General features: G+C 38.0%; 1 protein-coding gene and 2 pseudogenes across 1 annotated transcript; all 3 read right to left on the bottom strand.

Moving 5' to 3' along the window:
• LOC132170206 (oligopeptide transporter 1-like) overlaps window positions 1-8390 on the bottom strand; it is a 12201-nt pseudogene extending 3811 nt beyond the window's left edge.
• Window positions 8391-8461: 71 nt separating this feature from the next.
• Window positions 8462-10307, bottom strand: LOC132170205 (uncharacterized). The gene is made up of 2 exons (XM_059581093.1): window positions 9914-10307; window positions 8462-9399 (listed from the first exon to the last, which is right to left on the bottom strand). The coding sequence occupies exons 1-2, from the start codon at window positions 10305-10307 to the stop codon at window positions 8462-8464; spliced, it is 1332 nt and encodes a 443-aa protein (XP_059437076.1).
• Window positions 10308-14313: 4006 nt separating this feature from the next.
• Window positions 14314-17752, bottom strand: LOC132170204 (oligopeptide transporter 1-like; annotated as a pseudogene).
• Between the last annotated feature and the right edge of the window lie 1699 nt (window positions 17753-19451).

The following is a 19451-nucleotide window of genomic DNA, read 5'->3' as shown; positions in this document are numbered from 1 at the left end:
TCAATTGAAGGGTGTTTGAAACCTTACGTCTTCCTCCTCCTCCTTTCCCCGAAAGTACCCTTGATTTCAATGAGCCCCAAAGTCAGCAGACTTGGTCAAATTAAGCTCAAAAATTCTGGCAATCAAATATTATCCTTCAAGAAACACAATCAGCATATTCGGATCCAAAGCATAAAGGCCATGGAACATGTCATTCTCACCAAAAAAAATATACACACACATCATCAAATGGGGCTTCCTACTTCCCCCAAAATTGTCTGGTGGGAAACTTTGATTAATAAGGTCCTACGACAACATAAAATAATGCTCATGAGGGATTGGTAAGTAGAGAGCCCATGCATGAAGACCAATAATTTAATAATTTCTGTGCCAATGAATTGAGACTTAAACCCCACATTATCAATGTGCTTTCTAAGCTTTGTAGCCTCTTTTTATGACACCCCTTGAGACCGTATTGGTAGATGTAGGTGTTTTCCCGAAAAGTAATGGTATATACCATGTCAATATATGACTTGATTATTGCTAATTTATTATTGGATCAATTCTCGTTAAAAGAGAAAGAAAATTCAATTGCTAATTAACAATGTCAGGTAGTATAGTGGGCCAGTGATGTGATATATAGCATTACTTTTTTCCGAAACTCCTGTAATCTTGAATATTTGTTTTTTTTTTTCTGACCCAATATTCTTAGATCGAACAAAAATGATCAAGAGAAATGCTAGGTTTCCCAAAAAAAAAAAATTCTCAAAATTTGGTTACTAAATAATGTGTCACTATCTTATGTAATCTCTAATGATTTTCAGGTGTGTTAGGCTACGAAACACATAACAATTTCAAGGTTATTTTTTACTCACTTTTTTTTTTTTTTTTTCCCTCTCAAAACAACGTCTAAACTACCTGTCAATGATTGATGCTAACGTCTAAACTACCTTAAGCTTTTCTTTTTTTATATTAAAAAAACTGCATAGACATGATTGAGACAAATATTGAAAGACGGTCTTAGCGTTCAACACAATCCTCAATGTGATAAGAAGGAAATGAAGCAATTAACATAATGGAGATTGTTAGGAATAAATGTATCTTATTTGGGCTTGATAGCCCGAAGGCCTACAGCCCATCAATTAGACCATGATCCAAATCCCAATCAACAGGTTTCATAATTAGCAGAGATCCAGCCCATAAGAATAAACAGTAAATACAGTAGAGGCTTGGTTGACCGGGGACTACCCCTTCGGGAAAAGACTTCCCTAGAGTATCAAACCCTTCATTTCCCGGGAATCATTTATCATCGCGAACAGACATCGTCAGTTATCCAAACTCTCAACGTTTAGTGAATGGCCTCCATTGGGTTAGAAACTCTTGTCACAATTATCCAACATGACAATGATAATGCCAGAGTTCGCATATAACTACTATTCTCAATTCAAATCAAGCTACACGGATAATGTCAAAGAGAGAAAGAGGATCAAACTACAAGACTCATATAGGTCATCATGAAGCGGAGACAATGTTGAAAGAGACCTAATCCTGTAAAACCTGTCAACCTATTTAAAGGCCAAACCCCCGGTATCAAAATTACACTGAATTATTTTAGCACTTACACACACTTCTCAAATACATTACTTGAGCGTCGGAAGGAGATCACGCTGAACACAGGGTGCTTTCTCTTAGTGTTTACCTTGTTTATTTTTGCAGATTCGATCTCAGAAGACGTGCAGATCACACTAATCAAAGACTTTTGGACCAAAAAATGTTCTAACAGAGATAAAGATAAACATTATTCAGAAACTTAAGTTAATCATTTTATCGAATAGTTTGTGTGGTTTTCTTTTATCTTAAGATGTAAACAAACTCGTGTACATGTATATTTCATATTTCTATAAATGCATCAAAACCCTAGGAAACCATTAATTACAAAAAAATAAAAAAATTATGACAATTATGTTTTTAATTAAATTATTTAGCTAAACCAAAAATGGACAAGATTTGCGCAATATGTTTTAATCACGTGTCATGTCAGTAGTCTTTCCTAATATTGCATAATCAATTAAGCTAATGGAAAACCCTAATCTCCTCAATTAACACTAATTAACAACATTTGGCCACCCCTAACACACATTCAACTTGTTTCACCAAAACTCCTAGGCACACGAGAGAAGAAGAGAAAGAGAGCTCCAAGTTGTTCAACAATTCTCTTTGTAAGTAAAATCTTTTTAGGGTTAATAACTTTTTTGGTATCTGGGTTTTGAGATTTTTTAATTTTTCCCCATACGTTTTAAAACATGACAAAACTAATACCTTAGATTTTGGAAAAAACCGAATCATCACCTCCAGTTTGAAAAATTCTATGGGGATGACCGGCCACCCCCAGTTTGATCATAGGGGTGGCTTAGCCACCCCAAGGCCGGTCTGGGCTTTTCTTTCTTCCTCTATACATCTGACTTTTGAATTATGCAAATTTAAACCGTAACAAATTGTAGTTGCGGAACATAGGAGGATGCCAAGTATGAGTGGCAATTCTGCTTAACGGGTTCTCATTATTTGACTATCTATTTGGGATGGTGGTAAGAGGCTTAATCATATGCCGAGTGAACGGAGGTTTTTTTATAAGGAGTTCATGACTAAGAAATGAATATTTTATAGTCAACATTAATAGTTTACTCGGATAAGGCAACAATAGTTTGAATACTGTGAAACAAACCTAACGTGACATTAATGTAAGAGAAAGAGATTCCCACCAAGAAATTTCCATCTCAGTGAAGAATATTTGTTGAGAAGGTTTATTGGGACAAAGTTCAGTAATGTGAAATCAGAAACTGTCAAGTATTATCTACTTTCAAAAACATCCATTTATCAAATTGTAAGTGGACTTAAGCTTTCTTCAAAATTGTAATTATTTACTTCCGAGTAATTTAATAGGAATAGAAAAAATAAGGGGTAATTACCTTTTGTCCCAATGAACTACAGCGCTTTGACACTTTCACTTCCCATAAACTACCAACTATAACACCAAACCATATCAAACTACCATCTTATAACAAAAAGCCATATTCCGTCAGTCAAATGCGTTAAAATTGACGGTCAACGATCATGTGCAAGTCATGTGCCATTTTAAATTTTTTTCTTCCACTTTTGCCCTCACTTTAGACCGAGAAAATGACGATTATACCTCCTAAACCCTAATCCAACACATGAAAACAATTTAAAATGAGGGCAAAAGTAGAAGAAAAAAAAAATTAAAATGGCACATGAATTTTAACCCTTTTGACTGACAGAATGAGGATTTTTGTCATAAGATGGTAGTTTGATGGGGTCAGGTATCATAGTTGGTAGTTCATGGGAAAAAAGTGCCAAGGCGATGTAGTTCATGAGGCAAAAGGCAATTACTTAAAAAAATAATTACTCTGGACTGAAAAAAGGTGCATGAAATCTTCAAAAGAAACAAGGGGACCTGTATATTAAAACAACTATTTTGGTCCCTCCCGACCGAGTAATGTAACGCATTTGGTATTGGGAACATGGGTAAATCAACAGCAATTAATTTGGGGTTTTGTAGGAGATGAAACGATTAAATCAATGAATGTGGGTAACTTGTACATTTCTTACAACTTAATTTCTAAGATTTTTAGTAACGACTAATGTAAGAACTTTGTGAGACTACCTTAATTTTCATGGCAGAGGGAAGTAAGTGACATCTTATCAACGTCTTCGGTGGTTTCTGAGAAACTCCCATTTCAAGTTCTTTTTGTTTTTTCCTGGTAGGACACCCCTTCAAAAGTTGGCCTATATATGCCGGAATCTGCAGTGAGCACACGGTTTCTTTAGTAAAAGGAAACAAACTTACAAATGCTTTAGATTGAAACAGGGGCGTCGCCCAACTGGATGGTTAATGTGAAAAAGTATATGAAGAAGTTTTTTAGGGTTGAATTTGGTATGATTTGGTGTTTCGTTCTCATTTTGTTATCTTGTTCCAAGTTGAGGTGTCAACCTCTTATTGGTGGGCACAAAGGTCTTAGTATATGCCAAGACCATATAAAAGTTATTCTCTCTATAATAAATGGTGTAAAAAAAATTTTATTTGTTTTTGGAGCCCGGAGTGTTATATGGATTTTTTAAGAAAAATCTGGGCCTTGAAGCTTTTGAGTTTGAGCTTAAAAGCCTTTTTTATATAATCTTTTTAGGACCGAGTTTGATTTTTTTGGGCTTTAGCTTGGGTTTGGGCTTATAGTCCCATGTCAGTTTTTTTAAGCTTGAGCTGGGATTTGGGACTCCTCCCACACTGCTTCGCCATCCGAACTAATTGCAGTGCGAAGAATTCATTATTCTTTTATAATTTGTTGTGTCGTGTAAATATGTAATTGGAGTTACATCAATTACTAAAAAGAAAAAAAGAAATCAACATCCTGCATTACTTGGAAAAATGATTATCTTCGGTCCAAAATAGACTGAAGAATATTCAGTTCATGGTTAGGATCTCTTTTGTTGTAGGACAAACGGAGAGTCGTGTTAAGGTTGTCATCTATCACTATCATTTATCATGAATCATTTTAGACTTTTCTTAGGTGCTTCTTTTCTTTTTGTTGTAGTCCTTTAATTTTTCTTGTTCTAGCTCATAAAGTGACATTTCTCTTGATGGTATATGAAAATTCCACATGCTACAAAAGAGTCGATTGTTGAAACACGCTTTTTGTCTTTGAAATGTTAGCAAGGTTTACAACTATTCAGCAATAATGAACGGTGTGAGAGAAGTCGCCCCCCCTAGAATTTTTCAAACTGTAGGTGGTGATTTATTCTTTTCCAAAATCTGAGGTATTAGTTTTGTTATGTTTTAAAACCTAGGGGAAAAAATTAAAAAACCTCAAAACTCAGGTACCAAAAAAGTTATTATCCCATCTTTTTATACTCTTTAAAGTAATGTTTTCAATTAATCATGTTTGAAAATCACATGTTGAGGGAAGGGATATGGTACTGTGTTTTAAAGTTTTCATGTGCATGGAGTTTAACCAATTGAATATGAGGTGATGGTAGAACCTATGTGTTTCATTGATGTTTGATTTTATTGGATTTAATTTCTAAACCTAAAACCAGTAAGTGATGGGGTTATGCAAAAAGTTATGAAAAAACAAATGAGCAGCATTAAGTTTTGGGCAAGGCAGTTTCCCCTAGCCGAAAACTTCTTCCCAAGAGTCCATATGATTGGAGGATTTTTCACCAGTCAAAAAAGTTACATAATGGGTTATTAAAGGTTTTCCAACAAATTAACTCAATGTTCTTGAAATTTTTGTGAAGAACATAGAAGAATGGGGTTTTGATATGTTTTTCTAAAGAAAGGGTTTTAAAAAGTTAATTAAAATTTAAAGGGTATTTTATTTGTTTTAAGGCATGTTTGGGTGTGCGTCTGAGGACCTAAAAGTCCGTTTAATACTCAAAAAGTCCGTTTGAAAAAATATATATATGTTTGTTAAAAAAAAAATTGAAAGCGCTTTTAAGAATCCAAAAATGGTCAAAACGCACTTTGGACACCAAAAAACACTTTCTAACTTAAAAACTGTATTTTTCAAACACAATCCCAATAGTTTTAAGGTTGTGCCTTAGGAGATTATGTTATTATGTTATGTGTTTCGGCTCAAGTGAATGAGAGTAATGTTGCATCAATGAGTATCAACACATATGCATATCAATAATATGAATGAAATACTTTGAATGTTTCATCTAACGATATTGCAAGCAATAATGTACATTAAACGTATAAAAAACGACGAGAGTGGGAGTAAATAAGGGAGAAAAGATGTAACCTAGTGGTTGCAAAACATGATCAACTTTTCCCTAGTAGAATAGTGAGCGATTAATCCCTCTTCTCTACTAGTATTGATGTTTTTCTTAGGTATTGTTTAGGGCCTTCTCTTACGTTAAATGTTTTAAGCATTTGCTTAGCTTGTGCTTGGATTGTGATTTTTGGAATTATGGTAGCTTGGGGATAAGAGATCTTGCTTTTTTATGTTGGAATAATGTAGAGAAGAATTCATGGATATTATTTATTGGACACAAATTTCCTTTAAGGAAATTTCCTTCAACCTACTTCAATAGTCGATAAGTGTCATCTTTCACTTTCTTTATTTTTTAGGACAAAAATTTCCTCTAAATTGGGTTGGAGAAAATTACCTTCAACTTACAAATATCTAGTTGGGCTTTGTATGTTGGGTTGGTATTGACCTTTCTCACTTGTCATGAACTGGACCCCCTTGATTTAGCCCTTATTGTTTGGGCTTCTTCATGAATGATGGGAAGAGGCACTACTTGGCCTCCTAGGTTTTGATAGGCCCGATTGATGTCGGGCCTAGTTACAATGCCTTGTTCCCCTTATAATATCTTAAACAAGAGAAATGCTATACTTTTGAAGAAGAAAAAAAAAAAGAAAAGAAAAAAAAGAGAAAAGAAAAATTTACTCTCCAAATAATGTATCACAATTCTATATAATATATTATTTTGAGAAATGTGCCACAATTTCATAAGATTGTGACAAATCATTTCATAAAATCGTAACTTCTGGAAGGTATGGGCAAGGCCGACTGAAAGCCTTAGGCGGATTAGGAGGCCGCTTAAGGCCCCCAGTTAAATAAGACCCTCAATTAATAAACATTAATGAATATTTTTACCATAAAAAAAATAAGGCCTTAACTACCGTCAATATTATTTAAAAGGTATGATAATGACACAACTTTGGTCCAACTTTTTTCTTATTTTTTTATTTTTTTTATTTTTAAAAAAAAAAACAAAATAGAAAATAAAATTTTTTTTAAAGTAATATCATCAAATGTGGTCCTTTTTTTATTTGTTTTTATAAAAAAAAAAAAATGGTATTTTTCTTCATAAAAATAGTCACTTTTTTATTAAAAAAAAAAAATGGTCATTATTATGAAGAAAAGGACCATTTAAAAAATAAAAAATAAAAAAAATAAATAAATAAAAAACCAAGAAAAAAACAAAAAAAAAAGACCACATAGGATGTTATTTTTATTTTTTTTTTTGTTTTTTTTTTAAATGACCACATAAAGGAAAAGTTGGGCCAAAGTTGTGAGAAAAAAGTTGTACCTTTATCATTTTTCATTATTTAATTAAGGCCCCAAATTATGGTAAATAAGTAATTGAGAAAGACATTAATATCATTTGATTCTCTTAAAATCTCCAACATTCTGTTCTTTTTTTTTTTTTTTTTGATAATAACTAGTGTCTTGTATTTATGTTCAAAAAGGCAGAGCAGAAATATCTGCTTGCAAATAGTCACTTATACATTCTGGCGGGTCATACAGCCACACCTTATTCATACAATGCACTATAGCCGAACTCGCTAAAAGGTGAGCCACCTTGTTAGCCTCTCTCCGGGTATAACTCATCTCCCAGGCTGGGATAGCCCGTAACTTAGAGCGAATATCTGCTGTAATGTGTCCCTTTGCACTGTCGTCTGGTTCTCCGGAATTCACTGCTTCAACAATATTTTTTGCATCACCCTCAAATTGAACCTGTGAAAAGCCCATTTCAACGCTCAACTGGACTGCCATCAAGGCAGCCATGCCTTCCGCTGCTGTGGGATCTAACCAACCTTCACGTATCTGGCTCCTAGCAGCCCACATAGCTCCATGGTGATCCCGGATAATTACTCCTAGTCCCACACACCCCTTGTTTCTATCTACTCCGGCATCCCAGTTAGCTTTTAACCAACCCTGCGGGGGTGCCTTCCATTTCTGCACTGGGGAGTCACAGTTGAGTTCCCGGGCTGTCTTCCCCTCCCCCAATAATGACACAAAAACCTTCGTTGCCTGATTGGCTTGCTGGATAATAGTGTTAGGATGGGAAAAAGAGCCACCATGGATAACTTCATTACGCCGGAACCAAATACGTCTAGCTATGTTCACGAACTTTGCAAATTCCAACTGATTACATTTGTGAAACAGCCCCTCAACCACCTGTAGAAATTCCGGCCCCTCATACGAGCTTTTTTGGAAGATAGTTCCCCCTGCACTCCAGACATCACCTGCTGCTGGGCACTGCCACAAAGTGTGGAAAATGGTTTCAGGTTCCCTTTCGCAGATCGGGCATGTTGGATCCGTAAGAATCTTCCGATCACAAAGCTTGGCTCTAGTGGGTAATATATTATGGCATGCACGCCAAAGAAAATGCTTTTCAGCATTTGGTATTGTGAGCTGCCAAATGGACTGCCAGATTGGCCTATTCCGGACATTTGAGGACCCCTCTGCTTGGAGCGCCATATCCCGCTCCTTTTGTAAGTGGTAGGCGCTCCTCACCGTAAAAACCCCCTTGGTCGTGCCCCTCCATATAAGGGTATCCTCTTGGTCTGTAGAGCTGACAGGGATCGATAGGATAGCAACCATCTCCTCTCTCAAAAATATTTGTTCCAACAAAGAGGAATTCCACCATTTGGTATCATTGTCAATTAGTGCACTCACAGTAGAGTCAGGGTCAATAACACTTGGGGGAGAGAGCACTCTATATGTAGTTGGGACTTAACCCATTTATCTTGCCAAATCCGAATTGATTGCCCATTCCCAACTCTCCATATCAATCCCTCATTGACAAGATCACTAGAATTTTGGATACTCCTCCAAGCAAAAGACGGTTTTTTTCCACAAGGAGCATCAAGGACCGAGCACTCCGGATAGTACTTCGCTTTCATAATCTTTGCGATTAAGCTGTCTGGATATTTCCATAACCGCCAAATTTGCTTGGCCAAGAGAGCTTTATTAAAGCTAACAATGTCTCGAAAGCCTAGGCCCCCCTGAGCCTTGGACAAACTCATCTTGCTCCAACTCATCCAATGAATCTTGTTCTCCTTCTCTTTATGACCCCAGAAAAACTTCATCATTAGGGAATTGATCTCTAAGCAAAGCACCTTAGGAAGCTTGAAGATACTCATACAATAGGTAGGTATTGCTTGAATCACCGCCTTCAATAAAATTTCTTTCCCGGCTTGGGACAAGAAATTAAGCTTCCAATCTTGGAGACACTTCCACACCCTTTCCTTGATACTTTTAAAAGCTCTAGTCCGGGATCTACCCACAAGAGCGGGCAGCCCCAAGTAAGTGTCATATCTCTGATTTATAGGAATTCCCGCCAATCTCCGTATTTGTTCTTTATCAACATCACTGGAATTCCTGCTGAAAAATAGAGCCGTCTTGTTAGAATTCATTTTCTGTCCAGATGCCCCTTCATATGCTTGTAAGATGGACGTCAAAGAGTTCCATTGAGCCAAAGTTGACCTGCAAAAAAGCAAGCTATCATCTGCAAAAAAGAGATGACTAAGCGCCGGGCCTTTCTTCGATGTGGGAACCCCTGTCAAAGACCCTTCTTCATTTGCATGGGAGATCATAGCACTTAAAGCCTCTGCACATAATAGAAAGAGGTAAGGGGAAATAGGGTCTCCTTGCCGGATACCTCGAGTAGGGGTAATAAGGCCACAAGGCGTCCCATTTACAAGAATAGATTACTTCACTGATTTAACACACATCATGACAAGGCCTATCCAACGGTCATTAAAACCCATCTGGTACATCACCGCTTCTAAGAAACTCCATTCCACCCTATCATAGGCTTTGCTCATATTGAGCTTGACCGCCATAAAGCCTTTTTTCCCCCACATCCCCGTATGCATAGTATGCAGGGTCTCATAAAGCCGCTAATACATTATCCGAGATAAGACGTCCCGGGATGAATGCACTTTGCGTCGGAGCAATAATATGGGGCAGAATTTTTTTCAACCGATTTGCTAAGACCTTAGATATAAGTTTATACAAAACATTACATAAACTTATAGGTCTAAATTCCGATACTCTTGTGGGCTTTTTTATCTTCGGTATAAGAGTTACAAAGGTCAAATTTAGATCCTGGGGCATTATACCTTCATTAAGTATATCAAGGATAACACTACATACCTCCTCTCGCAAAGTAGACCAATTGGATTGAAAAAAGCAAGCATTCAGCCCGTCTGGACCCGGAGCTTTTAAAGGCGACATTTGGAAGAGAGCAACATCAATCTCCTCCATAGTAAAGCTCCGCAAGAGATCCAAATTCATAGCCTCTGTTACCCGACTCCCAATGGGTTGAATGCACGGACTAAGGTCCCCCACTGCACCCCTTGTAAACAGGCCCGTATAATAATCAATGAAGGCTTTCTCCACATCATCAGAATTATCCCATTGCTGCCCCCTTTCATCAATAATCATCCCCACATGATTTCTTCTCTTTTTGGCACCCACACAAGCATGGAAGTATCTTGTGTTTCGGTCTCCCATTTTCAACCATTCTTCTTTTGCCCGTTGGCGCCACCACATCTCTTCCTTGTCTAGCAGGATTTTCAATTATGTCTGAATGTTTTTTATTTTCAGGTTGGCTGATGTGTCCTCCCTGACCTGCAGCGTTTTTAACCTTTTCTGTAGTTTCAGAATAGTTGCGTGCATGCTATTTTTGGTGTTCCTCTGCCAAGCCTTCAATGCTTGTATACAGCCCTTAAGTTTGGCCCCCAAACGATCCCAACTTGGTCCGTATGTCTGATTCTGTCCCCATGCCGATTTAATAATCTCCTGACAGCCCACCTCCAACGCCTAGCCCGCTTCAAAGAAGAAACGAGAGTGACCTCCAGTTCTCCCCTTAGGCCGTGTTAGATGGAGAGTAAGTGGTGCATGGTCCGACCACATAGCAACGTGCACTTGGACTTCTGCTGCAGGAAAAAGACTCCGCCATGCGGGATTTGCAACCCCGCGATCAAGCCGTTCTTTGATGAGTGTCGTGCCCTCTTGGCAATTGCTCCAGGTATATTTAGGTCCCGAAAAACCCAAATCCGTTAATTCACATACTTCAAGGGTTTGTTTGAACGCTTGCATAAGGCTTTCCGAGCGATTATTCCCACCCAATTTTTTCGACATAGTCAATACCTCATTGAAATCCCCAATACAAACCCAAGGAACGGGGGTCATCCGAGCCAAATGTTTCAACAGGTTCCAAGCCTCATAGCGTCTTGTGGGGTTCGGGTGTCCGTAAAAACCCGTAAATTTCCAGTTGATATCAAACTCATGATGGTGGATATTCGCATTAATATCTCTATGGCTAAAATTTTGGACTGCCACTTCACATTCGTCTTCCCAAAATAGTGCCAAGCCTCCACTTTTCCCAACACATTCCACCACAAACATGTTTTTAAACCCAAGTTTTATTCTCACAGTCTCCATTTTATCTTTACATGATTTGGTTTCCATAAGAAAAACCAAATTGGGACGCTTTTCCTTCACCAAGCGGCGAAGCTCATGAACTGTCCGAAGGTTCCCAAGCCCTCGGCAGTTCCAACTTAAAGTGATCATTGCGGTCGGCGGGGCTGGTCACCAGCCGCCGCCATTCCCGATCCATCCTTTAATTCAGTTTCCTCATCTTCCGTTTGCCTCCTCAGCTCAGTTCCGGTTTCCTTTGTTACACCTTCAGAAGCTCGTTTTTTCCTCCTAGCTGTAAATAAGTCAGGTTGATCGATGGTTCCATCACGACCCTTCCTTTTGGCAACCTGGTTACCCACATATACTCCCTTGATGGACTTGGACACATCAGACATAACAGGTCCTGAAAATGGGCTTCCCGGGCTAGAGAACAGCCCTCCAAAAACCAGGCCCGATTGTGATGGATGTTCCAGGTCAGCCCCTTTCTCCATATGCCGCCCATGACTTGTCTCCGCCTGCGACTTGCCTTGTGGAGAAGCGTCAGTTTGTGCTCCAGTTTTAATGCCCACTTGCTGTTTTCCATAAATTACGTGAGGAGCCTTCTCATTAATTATAGTTGACCATTTTTCAAACAGATTTTTCATGCCTCCCACAAATCCGCCATCCATATCATGCTGAATATCTTTTTGGTAATCATCATTAAATGACCCATGATTTCTGCCTGCAAAATCGCTACTTCCTTCTTGGGTTGTTGGTTGTTTGCTTCCCCGGAATCCAGCGTCGCCTCCTTCATCGTCGCCGAAGTCTCTTGCCCTTCTATTCCGGTAATTTCCCTTCTCCTGTCGATATCCCTCTCGGGTTGTTCGTTTGTCTGGTACGGACCTTGCTGGTTCCCCCTTACCAGTATGGCGTGCTGGGATCCTCTCCCCTCTCCGGGTTGGGGAAGTTGCTCTTAGCCATGGGCCAAACTGAGTGACTTCTTGGTTCCGCAACATAGTTCTCTTCGGACAACCTTCAGTGCCATGACATATCACCCCGCAATGAAAGCAGAATTTTGCTAGCCGTTCATACTTGAAACCGATCAGAGTCGATTTTCCTTCAAATTTCAACATACGACCTCGTGATAGGGGCTTGTAAAGGTCAAGCATGATCTTCACCCGCAGAAACTCGCCCCACCCAATGCCATCCTTATCCGTATCAACCTCCATGACTGTCCCAATTGAAGCTCCAAGTTTGATCCCCACCTCTCGTCCCATACATGCCAGAGGTAAGTTCATCATTCGTACCCAAAAAGGGGCCTTATCGAACGTGAACTCGGACGGTGATGAGCGACCATCAAAATCTTCAACCAGAAACATGTTACCTTCGAAAATCCAGGGTCTTCCCTCCAAGATTTTCATCTTGTCGCTCTCCAAATCAAATTCGATGAGAAATAAATTCTCTCCCAGAATTTTGAAGGTAAAGGTTCCTTTTAATCTCCACCATCACATGAGCGTGGTTTTGATTTGCTCCTTGCTAACCATCCTCTCAGCCACCAGCTTCCCAACAATACATGATTGGCCGCGTTTCACCAACCCGGTCACTTCATTCGCCTGGATCTCCACCTCTCCATCTTCCCCTTCGGACAAGGAAAGACTCGCCCATAGGTTTGATAATTCGTCCGCCATTGCGCTTGCTCAATATTCGTGTATACTCTCAATAATCGCAAAGATTATGAGAACTGGTTCCTTCTCATCTAGGGCTCAGCTGCTATGCACTCTTGATTCATTAGCAACACTAATATATTTGTCTTCCTTCCCTTTAATAGACTTGTCATTTATTATCTCCCGTCTCTTCAAAACCCTGCTAGTGCTGTTTCTTTTTGACACCATGAGAAGAGTGCACAGTTTTGACACCAATGTTTCACACACGAATTAATATCAAAAGCAAAACCTTTCTTTAGAAGTGGGTTGATTCAAAAGAATAGCAAAAGTTGGAAGAACAAGGAAAACCTCTCTAGAAATCTTATTCACCAAGAGATATAATGGCTAGCAAATTACAAAGCCACAATTAGTTGCATTCAATAAGTTAAGTCCTAATCATAAAGGATTCCTCATCCTGGCGAACAAGGATTCTTAATTATTACAACAACAACAACAACAACAAAAATAAATTAATTAATTAAAAAAAAAAGAAAAAAAAAAAAGAAGAAGCGAAACTCAATCAACAAATTAATTCAAAGCAGCAACTAAAATATTCTTCAACCCATTGCGAGATTGATTGAGCGTTAATAAAGACTAGCTTGTTCGATTCTTCAATAACTCTTCATGGATACTCTCATGCTCAGATTGGTGAGAAAGGCGGTTATAGGAAGAGGTTGGTGGAAATCAGCAAGTAGCAACTCATCCAACAAAGCCACATCCTTACGATCCTCATCTTCTTCCCTGAGGAAAGCTTCCAAGTAACGAGACCCCCGGCCGTTATAATCGCCACCCAAAAACTTATCAAGCTTAGCAGCAAAGCAATTGCCCTCATGATCACCAGAACAGCCAACAAAGCTTTCCTCATAGGGAGTTTGCTCTATGAGCACCTGAAAGAAGCTCTCGTCAGATGGCAGGTGATCGTATGTCATCTCAATCGTCGGTGCATCCACGCTATCATCAGAAGACGAAAAATCATCCTCCTGGGACGAAGCAAGGCTTGAAGAACTGCAATGAGAAAGACTGGAGAGTGTCTCCCACCTCAACTCATCGTCTTCACTAGTACTAAAGCCATCCAAGTTCACGAGAAAACCAAATTTCAGATTCGAGAGAAAGAACACCATTGTTAATTTATCTGACGTTCTTGAGTGTAGAAGACAAGATTTGAGAGTTTGCATGGAGACCTTCTTTTATTAAGTAGTTTGAGTCGGTGCAATGAGATTACTACCACAAGTTTGATTCGTACAACGTAACCTGGCCTTTTTTTTTATTTTTTTCTCAAAAGTTTCCACCACCAATAGATGAGAGTCCTAATAAATGATTACTACTATATTATCTAAAACTTTATGATAATAGGGATTGGCATCCTTAATTGGTTTTCAAGCCGGAACGGACCTTTTTTGGAGCTTTACAAAACCTTAGTGGACTTCAGGATTGTAGAAAACATCATCTCCAGGGCATGTCCACGGGCTTCCTTCTGGTAGTTTTGTTGGTTCACTTTTAGTATCAAAAGTGAGGTCCTAATCCACCTAGATTTAAATTGTTTTTTTTTTAAAAAAAAAAATTAATTGTCTTAATATTTATATTGTTATTTAGGATTCGGCATTTCGGCCTATTCTTGATAATAACTTATATGTAAATATGTAATTAAATTTTTAGATTTAGATTTAAATTGTTCTTTTAAATTAATTGTCTAAATATTTATATTGTTATTCAGCCTATTCTTGATAATTGTTTTTATATTTAATTATTTATGAATTTATATAGTTTTTGTTTCATATTTTAATTGTATAAATATATAATTGTAGTTATCTGAGATTATGGAGAAAAACAACAATTCTATTAACTTCCAATCAAATTTTAAATGACCCGTGTTGAAGTAGATTTAGTAAATCTGCTCGGAGATCCTTGCTTTAAAAAAAAAAAAAAAAAAGGTGCAATTATCGTCTCAGTGATAGAGACCAAATCTAAAAAGCATACTTACAAATAAGAGCTTGTTATTTTTTATATTTAATTATTATTTTAATAAATTTTAATTTTTTATTAAAAAAGAAATGCCCCCCATAAGTTAAGATCCTGGATCCGCCATGAAACTAAGGTTCCCAGAAACTTCATTGAGAAACAAACACAGAAAAAAGTATTAGTTTTGCTCTGGTTTAATTTCCGGTTATTGGAGCAATTAAAATTGAAAACCCACCTGAACAATAAACATGGATTTTGGAGGAATTTTCATTTAATGGCCTAGCTTGAAATCTGAGAGAATCATGATTGCCTGTGACACGCTTATGAAGCCATAGGTCTTGAAAGCCACGTTTGCAAGAGGTTTCCCCGGATACATGTAACCAATAATAAGCTCAGACTGAGCTTATTATTGATTCCTGTTATTCACCCTCCCAAAGAGTTTACAATGTGATCAAACGCAAAGAGTAAGAGGTGACTGATCAGAAACTTAATAGTCTCAATAGCTAGCACACCTGGTTTGAGGTAGCAGTAATTACGCCAATTGGGAGGGTGAATAACAGAGCCAAGGCAATTAATTGCTAGTAGGACTCCCCGGTAAGGGAGTTGCAATTGCCAGCCAAAGCCTTCGCAAGCAAGAAAGGAAAGTCCAACTACCGCGGTCAAGAGTGTATAAAACCACCATTGAGGGACAGGGTCATAGTTTTTCTTCATCAGTCTAGTGTGCACATCCTCAAACTTGTCTTTGAATGTTGCCCTTGGTTGTTGCCAGATTGTTCTGCATATGGAAAAGCAAATATACTAGGCAGTACAACCTTCGACAGCACAAAGTGATCAATGTAAAGAATGGTTAATGTCTCAGGAAAGGGAAAATTCTTTATGCAAAATGTACGTACTCTTTTCATGAATAGAAAGGACCTTCCATGGAAGAGTGCAACATTAGACAATGTTGCAGCCAATGTTGCAAAGCCTAGACCATAAGCATATGCAAAGAAGATACTGAGGTTAATTTTGCTATAGGCATCATATCCTTGTCGATTGAATTGGAAGGTTGTATCATTCAAAACTACTGAAACATTGTATGTTCCAACGTCAGGGTTTTGAGCACGAGGTGAGAAAATAGGAAATCGCTTGGCTTCATACGAGTTGGTCCAGTAAGCAATAGGGATCAATATGTAGAGAACTATGAAGAAACCAACCATTATGTTAATGATAGCAAATCCAGGGGTGGCTAGAGGAGATCCCAGGAAGCGAGCTGCAGTGGACCAATCAAGGGCTGTAACTGAGTCCTTCCATATATATCCAGCAAACGAAGGAGAGAGCAGTTATGGATGGAAACAAATAGTTGGGAACAATGTAGTATCCGAAGCTTGATACAAGGACCACAAGGAACAACTGCAGCCTCGTTAGGCCTCCATTGGGCCTAATCTCAACATCATGCAATGCCCTTTAAGTTCAAATATATGATTAAGAGGAGATGTAAAAAAATTATAAATGCTACTATATATATAGGACTTTTATACAACCAAGATGATGCATGTGGCAGTAAAAATCATATAAGGCGTCTTTATTGATCAAAATGCTAATTTTCACTGTCACATTATATCAGTTTTATAATAGTCATATAACAGTCTACCAAATAACTTTACTCATAATAAAAAAAAACACACATGAGAGTGAGAGTGAAAAGGGGGGCCAAAGGGTGGGGAGGGAAGCAAAGTGAGAGACTAGGGGCACCTAAATAGAGAGACTTGAACCAAGTTGGAAGGCCACCACATGTAAGGTGAATCAACAAGAAACTTTGGAAAAATTCCAGCCCATCCGTACCCAAGCATCTAAATAACCAATCCATCAAACACAATAAGGTAAAAGTACTGAAGCAATTCCACTGATATGTGAAAAACTAGTGGATTTTTTTATAGCAGCACAGCAAGGACCTTGTGTGTTTTCTAAGCAATAAAAACAATAGATAGAACGAAAGGGATCGCGGAAGTAGAATTCCAATAGGTTAAACATGCACGAAGAGTAGAGAAATCACCTGAGTGGTTTGAGTTAACAAGATGGCTGCCAGAGGATGAATTCCCCGGTAATAGAAGGCCTTGACAATGGTAATAATGTTCACTGCATAATTCGTGTTTGAACCTGAATTGGCAAATATGGTTATAAGGACATGCTCCTTCAAGTTGAAGGGCCCTGGATTCAATGAAAGGAAGCATTGTGTTCCACGTATACGAATTGGTTTGTTTGGTAGGTATGCTGCCATAAGGTTTCCTATTGGAAGTAGTGCAATTTGGGCTGAAACTGATGATATATCTAAAGTGCATTTTGGCGGTATCCAAAGAAATGATTGAAGAATGACAGAAGAGCACATGTACACGATGTGATCCCCAGAACCCATGTTCGAAAAGTCAAGCATGGTAATGTTGGATCATCAGTAATGGGGACTGTGAGTCGAACTTGTTCGATTGGAGAATCATTTACCCCATCTGCAAAGCCAAGTTAACAAAAAAAAAAAAGTATTCATTTGGAAAGGCCGTAACAGAGAGACAGGCAACATTTGTGGAAAGATATAAGCATACTAGGGATATAATCATATAAATGAGTAGAACTGCTCGCAAATAAGTTCGGGGTCAAGTTGGATTAGCTCAGTTTAGGATCGATTTATATATTAAATTAACAGAGTTTGAACAAATTTTCGGGCTCCTTTATTAAAGGAGTTTGGCCAAACTCATATTTCATTTTTATTATTTTTTTAATGTTATTTTTAACTTTGCAATGAGAACATCTCACTACAAGCAATATGGTCTTTAGCGACCAAATAAATAGCGGCGACCTCAAAGTCGCCGCTATTGAGCGGTCATTACTGGCGACTTTTTTTAGTCGCCGCTAATAACCCATTAATAGCGGCGACTTTTAGGTCGCCGCTAATAGTGGACGCTTAAAACCAAAAAAAAATTTATTTAGCAGCAACAACAATAGCGGCGACTATAAGTCACCGCTATTTCACAACAATAGCGGCGACCCCTGTCGCCGCTAATAATACACCAAACAGCGGCGACCCTAGGGTCGCCGCTGATGAGCAAATTTCTTGTAGTGTCTTAAGTATAACTTCATTTGATATTTGGCTTGATTCTGTTCGATTACAGCTCTAAAACAAAAGTTAATGAGTTAGCAGGGACGGAAGAAGTCCCCCCCAAATGACTTTTTTTTTTTTTTTTTTTAAAGGTAAAAACAATTTTTTTATGGTTAATTTTTTTTTTTTTTTTTTGCTAATGGCCCCCTGCCCATTAAATTTTTTCAGCCATGGCCCCTGCCCATTCTCGAGGCTGGCTCCGTCCCTGTGAGTTAGCATTCACAATTAACTTATCCTAAACTCTTCTTTAAAAGTATAGCATATTCTAGAGATATATATCTTGCTTAATCACCATTATTCCAAAAATGAAAAAAAAAAAATATATATATATATAAGTGAGATTCAATACATTGAATATTTTATATATCTTGGTAAATCACCATTATTCCAAAAATGAAAAAAAAAAATTATTAATAAGTGAGATTCAATATATATATATATATAAGCTTGAGCAAGCTCTCCATTGAAGAATATTTCCTCAGGTCTTTATAATTATCAAATATTGTAAATATAGCAACCAAATAAGAGACATATGTAATGTAATGACGTGACCATATGAATTGAGCTATCATGCATGCAGAGAAACTCACGAGGAAAAGGTTTACTAGAATTTGTTAGGGGTGAACACCAATTTTAGATGTTCAGCGGAATTAATCTACCCCTCTTTGTGCAAATTAAAGAGTAACACAATAGCAAAATAATAATCAAGCAAACCCACAAGCAAGACACCAAGATTTTTACGTGAAAAACCCTCCAATGCGAAGGTAAAAACCACGAGACCTAATCCAGTTAAATCTTCCACTATCAACAATAATGAGTTTACAATTGTCTTCCTTAGAAAAATATCTAGAGGTTATCACCACATCAAGAATACATGCATTCTTGGATTAAACATAAAATCATCACCCTAAAGTGGATTTCAACAAGAATAAAGAAAGATCTCACCAAGTAGGTATTAGCAACCAAGCGATTGGAGAAGAATTCCAACGATCAACACCAGTCAGTACGTAGCACTCGTCGTCAGGAGCAACACTCTAAAATTGCATCAAGATCGAACAACAAACGACCTTCCAATCTCTGACGGATGTGAAAAAAGCGGAACCTTTTTATTTTTCTTTTTATTTTTCTTTTTCTCTCTCCCCCGCCGCACTGCTTCTTTTTCTTCTCCCTTGTTTTTCTCTTCTTTTCTATCTCTTATAAACACACGTATAGTGTGTTAGAGTTTTACTACAAACAAAACTCTTTATTTTGTTGTAGTCCATGTGGTCCCCACATAAGAGGGACCACCCAACAAAATTTTCAGAAGGGCATCTGGATTAAGTTTTTTGGGCTGATATGACACAGGAAGTGCATTACTATCGGATTGCTTCATGCTTCACTGCCTCCAGAGATAATTTTCCCTTGCTAACCACCATGGACTCGTGGTTTTCTGATAACTCCTCCCTTATTTTGCAGGAATTCCGT

The sequence above is a fragment of the Corylus avellana genome, chromosome ca2 (assembly GCF_901000735.1).
Source record: "Corylus avellana chromosome ca2, CavTom2PMs-1.0".
Classification (NCBI taxonomy): Eukaryota; Viridiplantae; Streptophyta; class Magnoliopsida; order Fagales; family Betulaceae; genus Corylus; species Corylus avellana.
The sequence above is the reverse complement of the archived record's forward strand: the minus strand, read 5'-3'. Positions and strand labels throughout refer to the sequence as shown.

Excerpts from the sequence above, each read along its gene's own strand:
- LOC132170205 (XM_059581093.1), bottom strand. The coding sequence starts at position 10,307 with ATGGGAGACCGAAACACAAGATACTTCCATGCTTGTGTGGGTGCCAAA. Across the intron at positions 9,400-9,913 it reads CCTTGATATACTTAATGAAG|AGGCTTTAAGTGCTATGATC; the intron begins GTATAATGCCCC and ends TATTATGTGCAG.